The sequence below is a fragment of the Plasmodium knowlesi genome (assembly GCF_000006355.2).
Source record: "Plasmodium knowlesi strain H genome assembly, chromosome: 10".
Lineage (NCBI taxonomy): Eukaryota > Apicomplexa > Aconoidasida > Haemosporida > Plasmodiidae > Plasmodium > Plasmodium knowlesi.
In genome coordinates, this window is record NC_011911.2 from 1,417,049 (window position 1) to 1,432,228 (window position 15,180).

General features: G+C 34.3%; 4 protein-coding genes across 4 annotated transcripts; 3 read left to right on the forward strand and 1 right to left on the reverse strand.

Annotated features, from left to right (window-relative positions):
• Positions 1-306: 306 nt before the first annotated feature.
• Positions 307-1,751, forward strand: PKNH_1032000 (conserved protein, unknown function; the record flags this gene model as incomplete). The annotated part of the gene is made up of 2 exons (XM_002259767.1): positions 307-704; positions 1,001-1,751. 2 exons carry the CDS (start codon positions 307-309, stop codon positions 1,749-1,751), a joined length of 1,149 nt encoding a protein of 382 aa, XP_002259803.1.
• A 386-nt stretch (positions 1,752-2,137) lies between these two features.
• On the reverse strand, positions 2,138-5,074 carry PKNH_1032100 (chromatin assembly factor 1 subunit A, putative; the record flags this gene model as incomplete). Its single annotated transcript, XM_002259768.1, has 1 exon — positions 2,138-5,074. The coding sequence occupies one exon, from the start codon at positions 5,072-5,074 to the stop codon at positions 2,138-2,140; it is 2,937 nt and encodes a 978-aa protein (XP_002259804.1).
• Positions 5,075-8,167: 3,093 nt separating this feature from the next.
• PKNH_1032200 (anaphase-promoting complex subunit 3, putative) lies at positions 8,168-10,429 on the forward strand (the record flags this gene model as incomplete). The annotated part of the gene is made up of 1 exon (XM_002259769.1): positions 8,168-10,429. One exon carries the CDS (start codon positions 8,168-8,170, stop codon positions 10,427-10,429), a length of 2,262 nt encoding a protein of 753 aa, XP_002259805.1.
• A 2,215-nt stretch (positions 10,430-12,644) lies between these two features.
• PKNH_1032300 (rhoptry-associated protein 2, putative) lies at positions 12,645-13,847 on the forward strand (the record flags this gene model as incomplete). The annotated part of the gene is made up of 1 exon (XM_002259770.1): positions 12,645-13,847. One exon carries the CDS (start codon positions 12,645-12,647, stop codon positions 13,845-13,847), a length of 1,203 nt encoding a protein of 400 aa, XP_002259806.1.
• Between the last annotated feature and the right edge of the window lie 1,333 nt (positions 13,848-15,180).

Below are 15,180 nucleotides of genomic sequence, written 5' to 3' on the forward strand. Positions count from 1 at the left end.
GAAAATGGGAGGCACGTGTTGGGGCAAGTGAAGACCACGCATAAGGTAAAATGGCGGAAAGAGGCAAGATGTAAACACAAAAAGGGAAAAAGGAAGCCCACTTCATAACAGTAATAAAAAGAACAAAGGAGCAAACACCAAGGAGAAAATCCCAACAAATTTAACACTGTTAAGTGAAATGCGAGGGCCATATGTGGGAATTATATACGCACATGCCCATATTTGTATGCGAACAGAGGTACCCATGTTCCCGTACATACACATGTGCTTATACTAGGTAACGGTTAATCGTCCGGAAGAAAGAAAATGAATGATTCGAAGGAAGGTGTGAAAATAGAATTGCTGCGCCTGAACCCCCCAGCACTGAACCTAAACATTTGGAACTTTTTCAATATTAAGGAAGTAGGAAATATAGATTTTGAAAAAAGCGAAAATAAGGAAGACCTGAACTTCACAAATGAATTCAGCCTAAGTCTGCCAATCAATTCTCGGAAGATATACATTGGGCAAAATTTGAAGTGTCAAATTAATATTTCAAATAATTTGAAAAATGATATTCAAATATGCACAATCAGTGTAGATGTTATGACAAAGCAGACAACGTTTAATATTTATAGAAGTGCGGAACATGTCATCACAGTACGATCGAATTCTTTTTTTAACTTTTTAGCAACTTTTCTAGTGACCTTCGCGGACATGTTCACGTAAGAATGAGGATAACGGAGAGGGTTGATAAAAGGAACATAATTTCGTGGTTCCTGTTTGAATTTTTGTGTATTACGAGTGCCACACACATTGCGCCAGTGCACATGTGTTGCCATGCACACTTTAATATTTTGCTGTAAACCAAGTGATTTTTTCCATTTGTTGTTTTTTTTTTTTTTTTTTTTTTTTTTTTTTACCCGATGAATCCTTTGATATGGTTGTTTTTTGGGGGGAACACGATTATACTCATTTTTTTTTTTTTTTTTTTTTTTTTTTTTTTGGGGTTTCCCCACAGAGTTCACTGTGCGGTGGAATACTTGCAAGGAAGTGAAAAGAAAAAGTTGAGGAAGGATTTCAACTTTATAAGTAAAAATCCCTTCCACTTGAAGACATTGCTACTGCAGAAGGAAGACAAAATATACATACAAGCGGTGGTGAGAAATATCGAAGAGGATAACATAATGCTAACTGATGTTATATTTAAGGGCATACAATGCAAACTGATAAAAAATGAAGACGAGCTTAAAACGCATGATGGACTGTACTATTTGAAACAGAATGATGAGTATTCCATGATATTTTGTGTCAAGGATGAAGAAAGCAAATTACACATTTTAAAAACCCCATGTGATGAAAATATAACGAACATAGAGATGCTCTTCTTCACAAGTAATGGGGGTAAAGGCATAAACAATTCTCACTTTTTAAAAAAAAACATAATTACAGATAATATTCGGATATACCTGCAGCAAAATGAGAATCCTTTTTACGTAGTAAATAAAATGTACAAATTGGAAATTGTGTTTGAAAATAATACGGATGAAAACATCGCTGTGGAAATATTCATTCATAATAGTTCTGATATTCATGTAGTGAACAATTTTGTAAAGGGCCATATAATTGAGAAGAGAAAAAGAATTTCCCATTTTTTTTACGTTTTGTTTGTTAACCCTGGAATTCATTTTTTTAATAAAATTACCATATGTAATAGGATGACTAAAAAAAGAATAGATTACGTGAGGCCTTTCAAGATGTTCGTAAAGTAGCGCGCATGTAAAAGCATGCAAGAGGGTAACGTGTACTTTATGCGTGTCTACATGTGTGCACATATACATGTACTGATGTGAGCAAGTAGTTCCACACTGTGTGTACATATACAAGAATATGTACCTACCCGCAAGTGGAAATGCAGCAATTACATACTTTCATGTGCGTATACATACGACTTGTAAACGAATAGAATAAAAAGGAAAAAACTGATGGACAATGCAATATACGAAAAAACGGGTATGTTTTTTCCATATTCGGACAAATAATTTTTTAAAATTATAGCAAAAAAGAAAAGGAAAATACAGTTTGCCTACTTTATAAAATACTGTGGAATTCACAAAATAGGGTGGTGCCAAAAAAAAAAAAAAAAAAAAAAAAACGCTCACTTCTTTGTATTTTGCTCTAGGACAAAATTAGCCGCATTACCCACGACCAAATTGATTCTTCGAACTTTGGTTTCTTCTTTGTTTATTGACAAGTTGCTTTCTTCGTATTCATCTTCGCTGGATGTATAATCATTTAATTGGTCTTTGTTAAAAAAATCTATTTCATCGTAAAAGGTATTTTCGAAGTAATGTTCATCGAATATTAAGTCGTTACATTTTTTGTCAAAGTAGTAATTATTGTAAGCTTTTACATTCCCCAATTCGTTATTATCAAAGTAGTAAAAGCTGACATATCCGTCTGAACTCGAGCATGCACATATATTTCCTAAGTTATTCCATGATATATCTGTGATTGGGCAGAGGTGTATATTTTTGACTATGCTGATTGGAGTGTCCATAATTTCGCTGTCGTAAAAGTATACGCTTCCGTCAAAGGTTCCCAAGGAATAAATGAATCTTTCTTCCTTTTTCTCCTTCGTTTCGCAAACTTCCAACTCGTGTTTTTCGTCACTGCATTTGTGGGCGGCGTCCTCCTCCTTTGGGTCGGGACCCGCCCTGCCTTTGCTATAGTCATTTTTGTGATTTCGATCTCGTTGGTCAGTTTCGCTATTTTTGTCATTTTCTCCGTCTTCCATGTCATCCTCATCGTCTTCCTTGTCCTCGTTATCTTCGTTTTCATCGGCCTCCTCCTCCGTGTCTTCTTCTGGATCCTCCGCTTCGATGGCCACATCTTCGCAGTCTTCCTTTTCCTGCTCCTCTTCATTCTTGTCAACGTTATTCGATAAGGAGTAGTCCCCTGTGGAGTCTATGAAATCCTCTTTCTCATCATCATACTGCACGTCGCTATCCGAGATGGTGCTGCTAACATCTTCACTCACGTCATCTTGCACTTGTTTGTCGTTAAACAGTAATGTTTTTTCATAATTGAGTTTCATTAAATGTTCATAATTTTTTAATTCATTAATAAGACCCACTTGGTCGAACATTTTTCTTTTTTTATTGACACTGTTAGATGCATCTGGATCATTTGTCTCTGAATTCATCAAATGCAGGTAGCATCGTTTGAGAATATTATGGTGTGTTCTTAACTTAAAAGTGTTATAATTAAATTTGGCTACTAGAAAATGGCTGGTTTGGGAAAAAACCGTAAAAAATGGGATACTGTACCTAATGAACAAATTCTTATGATATATGTAGAAGCAGCTGAACGCTTTTATCTGGTTGGTGGTTTTTACATTTTCTTCTGTTTTTGTGTTTTTATCATGAATTTTTTCAATCTGTTCGAATTGAATACCACTTGGTGCTATTAGAAATTCTCCATTGGGGGAAAAATCAATGCGTCTAAAAAAAGAAGGTAACATTTCTTCGCTTGAAAATAAGCATCTTCTTAATTTTTTTTCTTCCTCTTCCTCTGCGCTGCCAATTTCTTCCTCATCTTCTGGTTCATTCTCTCCTAATTCTTTTTCTTCTTTTCTTGCGAATATTTTTTTTTTATCTTCATCATCGTAATCTTCTTCAAGATCTTCATTTTCTGCGCATGTCTCCTGCGTTTCGAGTGTTTCCTGCTGCCCCCCTTTACCTTTCTCCCTTTGTCCTTCACCTGCATCGCCTTTCCTTTCCTTTGCGAATTCTTCGGTCAAATCATCCGGTGCGCTCTGCATTTCTTTCTTCTCGTCTCTTTTCGTTGCAGAGGTTTCATGTCTGTCTGCGCCCTTCTCGTTAAACTCATACTCATTATAGGTGATGTAAGCTGTGGACCGTTTTTCTAGTTGATCTGCTTTTATATTTTTTATGGAATTTTCCAGTTTCCATGATTTCCCATCGTTTTTTTTCTTCCATATTTTGAGAGTCTGGTCAGCACTGAGGGAAGCCAGAAATTCGTTGTTCACATCAAGTGATATTCCTTGGATAATTCCAGCATGTCCTTCTAAAACCTTTACTTTACAATTCGAGTTTTTAACAAATTCTATTATGTTAATGTTATTATCCTCATTTCCTATGTATAAGGTGTCGTTATTTGACCACGTGATGCTGTTGATAACACCACTGCATCTGAATGATCCTACTATATTCCACCATTCTTTATAATCTAGAAAGCTTATGTCATATCCTAGAGGAATATTTTTTGGCTTTTTGCTCTTTTCCCAAATGTATAAAAATTTATCTTCCCCTCCGCTAGCTAAATATCTACCATTTTTGTTAAAACGGACACAATTTATTTCTCCGTTATGACCAATAAATCTGCTTAAGCATTTAACTATCAAATCGTCTTTTATATATATTCTCCATAAGTGCACAAATTCATCTGCACCACAGGTGGCGATATTAAACTTGATGGATTTCTTTTTCCCTTTTTTTGTTTTTTTTCCCTCTCCGTCTTGGCTGTCACTCTGTACATGTTCTTCCTCTCCTTTCAGCGTTGCAGGGGTGTGTTTTGATTGGGAAAAACTGTTACAGGAATTGGTATCACAGCAATTATTTTTTTTGAGTGCATAGCTTTGCTCGTTCTCATCTACGCCGTTTTCATCACTATGGAGGTTCATCGTATTATGAGCGCTCCTTCCTTCGCAGTTTAGGTCCTCCCCGTTTTTGTCCTCTCCGTTTTTACCCTCCCCGTTTTTGTCCTTCTCGATTATGATTTCCCCGTTTTTGTCCTTCTCGATTATGATTTCCCCGTTTTTTTGCATGCCATTTGGATGGACGGAAGACAAGGGGGGGTTATTCCCCCCTTCCACTTCATTTTGCACTGAGAATTTTGTGTCACAGTTATTCTCTTTATCTTTTATATATTTTTTAAATAATTCATATTTCCTGTGCAGCTTTTTGACGCTGTAGTAGTTGGGATGTGGTTGTATGTCCACAGAATAAATTCGGTCGCTCCGTTTGTTATCTTTGCTATGCCATAATATTTGGGGTAAATACACGTGTGGCATTTTTCTTATGACCAAATGGGAAAAATAACAAATGAAAAGAAAGGAAGGAAATATGCAAAACGTAAAAAAATGAGAAAAATATGAGAAATAAATAGAGGCTGGGCGGGAGTAAATGCCTCTGTGTGAAACGTCGATGCGAAGGGGAAATTTGAAAGGGGAAGAGGAATGTGTGAAGAAAGAAGAGGAGAAAAAAAAAAAAAAAGAAAAAAGAAACTACGATAAAATAATGAGCTTAAAAATTCGATGATCGTCAGGGCAGATAAAGAAAAAAAAAAAAAAAAAAAAAAAAAAATGGGAAAAATGAAGCAGGCGTAGGCGGGAAGGTTAATGTGAAAAATAAGAACGTGGGAAAATTAAACCAAGTTATCGCAAAACCTTACCAAACAAAAAAAAAAAAAAGAAAAAGAAAAAGAAAAAGAAAAAACTTATTTAAAAAATAATTTACATTATTTAATTTGTGCCTATAAGCACGAAGTCATTAAAGTTAAGGAAGAAATAAATTTTATTAAAAAAGTGTTACTCAATTGGGGAGCATATATATTTCCTGGAGCTTTGCACAAATGTGAAGGTACCCAGTAGCCGCTGAAGTAAATGTGTAATTTGAAATTCCTATAATGGGAACGTAGTTTTAACGTAAAAATGAAATGCCGAAAATGAAGAAAGTGACGTAAGCGAGGTTAATAAATTGAGAGGAAAGAAAAAAAAAAAAAAAAAAAAAGAGACGGAGAGGGAGAAACTAATAAATGAGAGAAACAAAAAAATTAATATTATCCATTTGGAAAAATGAGAAAATGCTTATTTACGCACACATTAAATAGCATATGTGCGCCTGTACGTATGTGTTAAAAATAGAATGGTTAAGGCGCGGATTCGCGAAAATGCAAAAATCAGAATGTACAATGTTTTTCATAAAAATATTTAATCCACAGCAATGTCTATGTTTAAAAAGAAAGTGGGAATATAGTCGTACTTATAATACAATATATTTAGCTAAGAGGAAAAAGAAAATGAGTGAATTACGGAGGGGGATATGCTTACGTTCTTTGCTATACCCATGTGCCCATATATGCCTACGTTATGTGTGGAGGTACATGTGTGCACATGTTTTATATATAGTACTATGTATGGATAAATATCGAAGCACGCGGCACATATGTATCACTTTGCATTTGAAATTTTTCCCTCAATGCAGTTCATCATACTACCTTCTATTGGTATTTTTTTCGCAAATTTGAGACCATTTTTCCAAATTATATATTTGGCTATACAAGAGAAGGTTAAAAGAAGCTATAAACACGGAGAGAAGAGCTGAAACAGTCGTAAGGACATTTACAAGCACGGCATTTTGCGTTTGCTTGGTTCGCGTGTGTGTACAGGGTGCGTCGTAGCGTTTTGTCATTTTGTGATGAGACACCCGTTTTTGCCATTCCTTTGTACGAATATATCTTGGCAGTAATAAGGTGGAGGGGGAAAAAAGAAATGCGGAATTGTAATAAAAATATCAGAATTAGAAATAAATTAAGCGAAAGGGAGAAAAAAAAAAAAAAAAAAAATAGAAGAAAAAAAGGTGTAATTATAGTATCACATATGTCTTGGCACATAACCCCTATATTTAACACGTTCTCCAGTTTTTGGAAAAACGTTTTTTTTTACCCATCCGTTTTTAGCATACGTTTCTATATTTTTCAGAATAAGTTTCTCGTGAAAATGTTACACGTATGGCGCTTTTAGAAAGTTGCCTCTAGGGTGTCTCACAAATTTGTGTAAGAAAACAAGCAGGTACATATAGTACACACATACACGTGTATGTATTCCCCTTTGGTCAAAAATTTTAAATGCTTCCAAAAATGTTTCATGTTCCTTATCTAAAAAAGTACATTTTTTTTATATGGCTTCATCGAGTGACACGAGGCAAAAGAAAAAGTGTATTACATCTAATTAAAAGCGCTAGGAAAAAAAAAAAAAAAAAAAAAAAAAGTGCACACATGTATATGCGTCAGCAAATTTTATTATGACCCTCTTTTTGAGGCATTTCAAAAACTGTAAGGTGTTAGCTGCACAAATATCTTATCGGTAATTTTATATATATTTTTTATGGGACTTTCTTCCTTTAATTTTATACCTATGTATTATGGGTTGTTGATGTTTATTCCTACAAAACTTACATATGGGTGAAAGGAATTTATAAAAAGAAAAAAAAAAAAAGGTACAAACAAGGCAGCAGAGAAGGATATATATTGTCTAATTGTTTCGAAACATATACAAAATATATACACAGCGTACACCGATATGAAAGAAAGGGATACATTTAAAAGGAAGAAATACAATTTTCACTCCCTGAACCTGCGGAACGGGTCGACATCCAAAGGTGTTCCCAAGAGCAAAAGAATGCACACAAATTTAGGCACAAAAAATACCACTGCTATTTATAATCTTCTGAATTGAGTAATCAATATATTGTTTCAGTTGTTCTCTTTTTCCTTTTTCCCATTTGGGTGCGCGTTGAATCTAGGATGGTAGAGGACAAATAGGCAATGTCATATATTCTCTTTACAGCTTAAATAAACGTTTACTGGAAAACGAAATGGCGGTGGAACATACTTTCAGCGTGGGCATGTGAATATACAAATATAGGTACCTTTTCCCGTTGTACTGGTGCTACTGGAATGTAGAAACTTGCGGGAGGTTCATCAAAATGCAGGCGATGAACAAAGTAGAGCTATATTTAGTAAAAATTGTTTTATTCATTTTGATGAACATTTTTATTTTGAGAGAACAGCTAAACCTTCATGGACAATTCGACAATATAGGAGAATGTTGAGTCCTTAATTTTTTTAACATAAAGAATAAAGTGTCCAGTGCATAGAGGGGAGGAGGAAGGAATAAAACAAAGTTCACCCATCTGCGCACTGAACAATTTATAAACTAGGGCGTAATGATGAATAGGCATTCGCATTACCGTTGTGCGGAAGAACAAGAACAAACTACAATTTGAATAAAGCATAATAGGGTTCTACCACGTTTAACTAATATCAAAGGAAGAATTTCCCCCTTTTTTTTTTTTTTAAACACATATTTTAAATTGGCAAAAAAATGAAGGAAGAAGAAAATTCGTCCAGTTATTTTAACTTTCTATGGCGCGCTCTTCATGTGTCCAAAAAGTACAACCTAAAATTTCAAAGAAGATTATATGAAGAGCTTTTACACACCCATTGCTACGGACAGGGGGAAAACACTGTTATCATTCCTGAGGAATCTTATTTAAATTATGGCGACTTAAACATGTTATATGAATATACAAAAAGAAAATGCCAAGATGATAACTGTGAAAATGTTGTAAAATATGGATATATCTATGCTTGCTATAAATTGAAGAAGGAAAAAAGGAAAGTTATTCTGCTAATGCTTCTGGATGAAGAGTACATAAAATACAAATGCAAGCAGGAGGTTCATGAAAAGTACGAAAAAAAGAATATAAAATTTTATGAAAATAACTTCTACGACGTGAAAAAGCTTCCAGGCCATAGTGTTGGATATTACATTATGGGGAAGTTGTATGAAAAGGAAGCTAAGAATGAGTGGTTTAATGATACGAAAAAGAAGAAATTAATAGATATAGCATTTTATTGTTATTATTTGTGTTTTAAATCATGCCCTCTTTTATTTTGCGCATTTAAGAAGCTACTAAAGCTGCATGGAAACTTTTATTCTAATGCTATGTTCACGGAAGAAGTAGAGAAGTTTTCGAAAGTGTATAATTTTGGAGTTCTTTTTTACCAGTCGTGGGGTGTGTGTAGCGGGGTGGAAGAGGAAGAAGAAGAAGCGGATGAGGACGATGATGATGGTAGTGATGATGAGGAGGAGGAGGAATACGGCGCGCACGATGAAGAAGGGTATAGCGAGGAGGAAGAAGATGAGTACGGTGAGGAGGATCTGGGCGAGTGCGAGGGGGGGGAAGAAATGGATGCGTATGACGAAGAGGACACAGAAGAGTTTGAGGTAGAGAATGCAGATATGCACATGACGAAAAATGCTGATTCCCATTGTGATGAGAAAAGATCGTTCCATAAGGATAAGAGTACCAATTGGCATGACACCATTTTCGAAGAGTTAGAATTCGGAAAGGATACAAAATCCATAGATGTGAAGAGCGCGGAGTTTATTCTATCATTAATAGGAGAAGAAGAAATGAACAAGTCTTTTTCACAGTGGGAAAATATGTTCGAAGGGGAAATAAATATGATCGCAGGCGACAAAGGAACTGAGTACATTTCAAACAAAGCAATAATAAATTTATCAACATTAGGAAAATTGTATTATCACTTTTATGTAAATAATTTTAGAAAATGCTTAAGGTTAATAGAGGAGTGGGAAGACAGACCAATTTTTAGTACATGCATTTTTTACCTTAAAGGATTATGTCACTTTTTACTTAGGAATTATGAGCAGGCGATTATTTTTTTTGAAAAAATTCATGATATAGAATGTTTTTACACGAAACATTTACCCTTCCTATCAACGTGTTATTGGTACAAAGGAGATATAGACAAGATAGAACACATTTTGATGAGTTATGAGAAGAAAGAAGTGAATGAAGATTTTTTATGTCTTATAGGAAATTATTTTTCCCTAAAAAAGAACAAAAGGGCGGCATTATATTTTTTCAGAAAGGCAATGAAGAAAAATAAGTTTTACGAATATGCCTATATTCTATACTCTTGTGAAATGAAACTTTTGGGAAACATGCGAAAAGCAGCTTTAGCATTATCCAAGTGTCTACAAATAAATACGTGTAATTTTAAAGTACACTTGTTACTTAGCGTTATATTATTTCAAGAGAGAAACTACGAGCTAGCGAATGTGCACTTGAGTTTATGTCTGAAGATAAATAGTAGTGATGCACTTGTGTGTATGTACTGCGCTTCAATATATAATCATCAGGAGAAATACGAAACTGCTTTACTATGTTTAGAACATGCACAGAAGAATGCTTATGAAGGAATTGATCTGTTCATTATGCAGGGTGTCATATTTTTAAAAATGAAAAGAAATGAAGATGCTTTGAGTAGCTTCTCAAAAGCTCAAAAAATGAACCCCCTTTGCAGTTACGTTAAAGTGCTGATTGCATTTACCTTAATGCTAGAAAAGAAATTTGAAAAATCGGAAGTAGCGATAAAGGAGTTAATTCTACAGGAGGAAAATGATGTAAACCTAAATTTTTTGAAAGACATTTACGAATGTTGTAATTTAAAAACGGTTCCAAACGAGAGGACTCTAAATAAACTAGAGTTATTTCTTAGGGAGGGTAGTTTTTTGGAAAGCTTTGGCATGATCGACAATGCTAATCAGCGGTGATATTCAGTAGGAAAAAACTTGGAATTTTGTAGTGAATGCAGGTTTGATACATTTACGGATGGGGGAATAAATACACAGGCATAATGATATACGTATGGAGACAATTAATATTGGGGGGGGGAAAGACTTTGCATTGTGATCATGGACAAGGAGGATACACACATGTGTATGAATATTTAGGAGAACGTCAGCTGCTTCAAATGGGATCCACCATTTGTTTCGTTTCAGGAACTGCGCGGTGATAGGGCGATGTGCATAAGATCGTTAGCCGAATTGAACTATTCATAATAGTGGTTTTCCTGGGGCGGAATTGTCAAGTTGGAAAATAGCAGGATAGTAAACAGAAAATTTATGGGGCGAGCGCATGAAAAGGTGTTCACATTTGTGCACATAAAAAAAGGGAATCGACGGGGAAAAAAAAAAAAAAAAAAAAAAAAAGGCGCCTAAGTGCATTGTTTATTTGTGAGTGAAAGTACGCTGCCACGCGGGGCGGGTAGAAAGCTGGGAAGATGGTTCCCCAAATGGTTGGCCAAAGAACGGATAAATTCTACAACTCTGTTGTTCAAAAATGCGCATAAATGCAAAAGTAAAAAGGTGGCGATTTTCGAAGCTTTTCATGGAAAACGAAGAAAAAGTTCCAGTAAAAAAGAAAATATGGGGATGGATTAAGGCAGATGTTTCAAAAATAATTTTTTCAGTAAAATTTACAAAAGTAACTGAAAAAAGGGGGGGGGTCATGTGTGCACGTATACATGGGCCTGTATACATATGCACCTACACATGACACACATATTCTTTTTGCGTGCGCGTATGGACATTAAATTGCGAAATTGTGAATTTATATTTTAAATGGACACTTTGTTGGATAGGAAAATATTTTTTTCGAGCGCTATTTTTTACATTTAACGCTTCTTAAATTGTATTTTTCAAAATGAGTAAACGGTGAATGGTCTATTTTTTTTGTCAAAATTGCGAGTAAATTTATGTCGATTTTTCGGATATATTGCAAAATTTTTTCCTTGTGGATCGCACTCGTTCCCGTTTGCTCGCATGATCTTCCATTTTTTTTTTTTTTTTTTTTTTTTTTTTTGTCTAAATTTTGCAAATAAATCGGGGTTTCCTCACTTTTGTTCCTTTTCTAGTGGCTAAAAATTTGTCAATTATTTTTGCGAGAGTTGGAAAGTTTTGTTAATTTCTTGTACAGCACCGTAGTTGCAGAAATGTTGTAAATAAAAATATTCTGTCTATGGCATCGTTTATTTAATGGTTGCAACAATTCCCTCTTGGCATTTAAGAAAATTGCACTTTTATTTGCGTTTGTGTTTGCATTCGTGTTTCCGTTTGCGTTCACGTGCGTATGCACCTATGTACAAACAACTCAAGTGATGAAAGAAATTAACAATTTTCTACAATTCTTTACACATTTAATTGCACATGTTTCGTAACTGCAATCAGTTAAAAATTGAATAACGTGTGTTATGCATATCAAGTGCAAAGAGAAAATTGTTTTTGTTTAATTAATGCGCAAAGTAGACACGATTTTCTGTTTTTTTTGCTTCTATTGTTTTAATTTGTTTTATAGCTTTTAACTTGTTCGCAAAAAAAAAATTGTCAAATTGTTTTAAACACTTGATATTTTTTGCAACAATGGGAAAAGAAAAAAAATAAATAAAATTAAAAAGAAAGAAAAAAAAAAATAATGAAATGAAATTAACCAATGTGTACGTTCGTAAATATGTAAATTTGAATGTTCGTACGCAAAACGAAGTGAACGAAGTCTGTGACCTGTGCTTTTAGCCAATTATGGACATTTTCGGTTAGCTGTTTTCCGTTTCTCTTCGTTTTCTACGACTTTTTTTGCGGACACCAAGTTTTGATGTGAATATTTTAATTTTTAATGAAGTAAATTTTACACTTTTCGCTGCGTACAGGTGTACATATACATGTAAGTATGCATCTACGTGTGCAGTTGAGTGTAAGCATACACACATATACGATACACACCCCTAGTATATTCATTCGCGAGAACGCGTGTGTTAGTGCCAACGTAGTATCCGCACTACGAGCGTTCAACCATTTTGCCGCTTGGTGAAAAAAGGGGAAACGTATACCTTTTCTAGGCCCTTCCGTGCCCCCCCACCCCCCCAAAAAAAAATAGAAAAAGAAGTCATTCACAGAATTGATAGTAACACTTATCCCACAGATAAAAGACAAGATGAAAGTGATAATTCTAATTTCCTTCCTGGTGATGCTTTTTTTCAATAATGGTGTGGATGGATATAATTGCACAAAAGAATTGTACAACATGAATTTAAGGGATCTTTCAATTACGTCAGTTGTTTTGGATCATAGAACTTCACGTAAAGAATTAGGAGCATGGGTTCATTTTTTCTTCAGTCATTTCCCTACCCCTGCTGATGCAATAAAATATGTAGAAGATATAAATATATACGCTCTAGATAATGAAGATCAGTCATGCTTTGTGCGAGCTTTCACTATATATTTAATTCAAAACTATGCTAAGGATATAAAATCTATGTCAAATACAGATAATTATGAAACCTTTTTCAAAAATTTATTAAAAGATGTGCACGCAGATATAAGTAATGATTTTCTTTCCATATTCTCAAGTCCAACGCTTTTGGGGTATATTGATAACTTAGTACTTAAGGAACAGGATGTTAATAATTTGAAGAATGATGTAAATATTTTTAGAAAAACTATTTCGAAAGCTGATAGGAAAACACATGCTACTTACACCAGTAATCCTATTTTATCTTTCTCTCAATATGATATCAGGAGATTCAGAAGTGCTTATTTAGTAAAGGAAGACCCTTCTATTAATATGTCGGAAGTATATGCAGCACGAGATATAAACTTTTTGGCTTTTCTTGGTGTTTCCGATATGTACTACAATTCTGATATAACACAGCCTGCAAGAGGTACTTCCATAGTTATTAACAAAAGAAAAAGGTTAGGATTAAAGAAACGTAGTACTTCACTTGTTTTATTGGGACCACACAATCATAACCCGACCTTTGGTTTTTGTGAAAAAGATGGAAATGAAGATTACTTTGGATATGTAGATGATTTGTTGCCATCCTTTTTTTCAGTTATTAAAACGAAAATGATTTATGGACATAAAAGATTTCTAAGAGAATTTGATTATTCATTAATACATAAAACTTATAAAATGCCAAACCTAAAAGGTTTCCGATTTTTGAAAAGTTTATTCAGGAGAAAGAACTTAGAAAACTTTGTAGACATGTATAGCGGTCTCATGTCCACAGAATTGGATTTTTTGGCAGAAGATTTTGCGGAACTGTTTGATATTACTATGAACTGTAACATGCGTGATCATTTCGATCGTGCAATAGTTAACTACCACATGATTAAGGAGAAAGGTATGGAGTCTTAAATTTTTTTTTTTTTTTTTTTTCCTCCTCCGCTTATCGTATAGTGCTTTGTTAGCTTTTAGATTTGTGCTTGCTTTGAATTGACGAAATTTTCGAATGCGCTCATGTGTGCATATGTAGTTGTGAATACATGTGTGCATGTGTTTTGCATATGTCATGTGCACGCGTGCGCTGCTTAACCTTTTAGAATGATTTTCGAAGAACGGTGAAGCGCGCACCATTTGGCCAAGCATTTTCGATGACCAATATGATGTGTGCTTTTTGAAAATTTTTTTTTAAAAAGCAAATGCGCCTATTTTCATTTACTCTTTTCTTTTATGTTCTTGCTTTAAGAGGCTTTAAAAATTTCAACACCATAGTAAAATTTTGAGTTTAGTCTGCACGTCCTTCTTTGTATTACTACATTATATTTTAGTCTATTTGCACTTTTTTTTTATGTTTATTTGTTGTTTATTTTTACTTTGTTTTGCTTTTTTTTTTTTTTTTTTTCGACATTTTTCCTTGTAAGTCGGTTTTATTCACCGTGTGCAAAATAGTTAGAGAACAACACATTCTACCTTTCTGGAAGTTCATAATAAAGCATATAAAAAAAAAAAAAAAAAAAAAAAAAAATTATGACGCTCATTTGTAGAACGCCCGCCTCGTGGTGGGTGCCCTTTAAATAGGACCTTCACAAATGGGCAAATGGTGCTGCGGTAATATTTATTGCCATGCTTAATAAGGAGAAAATAGTTAAAAAAAAAAAAAAAAAAAAAATTAAGCGATTACGCCGTTACGCGTTTGTTTGGTTAAAAAAGTGGTAAATAAAATATACAGGTGTAAGCCCGATAGGTGCATTATAAGTGGACTCGGCGGGGCTTCAGTTCAGTGACGGCAGGGTGCTCCATCGAGGGGAGCCCCAAATAGAACAAAATTGCATTGGGAGAAAAATTATACATGAAAAAATAAACACATATATGCTTAGGTACATGTATACATGCATATTTATGTATACACTTAGACGGTGAAATAATACAATTTAAATTTTAGGTACTGTAGACGTCTGTGGTAATTCGAGAAAAATGATGACAAACAAAAACAAAGATGCAAAGCCTTCAACGAAGGCAAGAAATAAATATAAGACCAACGAAAGAAAAAAAAGAAGGGAAAATATATGCGGCTTAGGGGATGGTGTAAAAAAACATATCCTACCAGTTAGTAATGAAAAAAAAAAAAAAAAATTGAAAAAAGTGAGTTTCTCCATAACTTCTTCTCTGTATAAGGGCGTTTAACCTGATTAGAGAATAAATTCAAGATAAGAGAAAGACGAGAAAGGAAGCATTAGTTTCTGTCTTT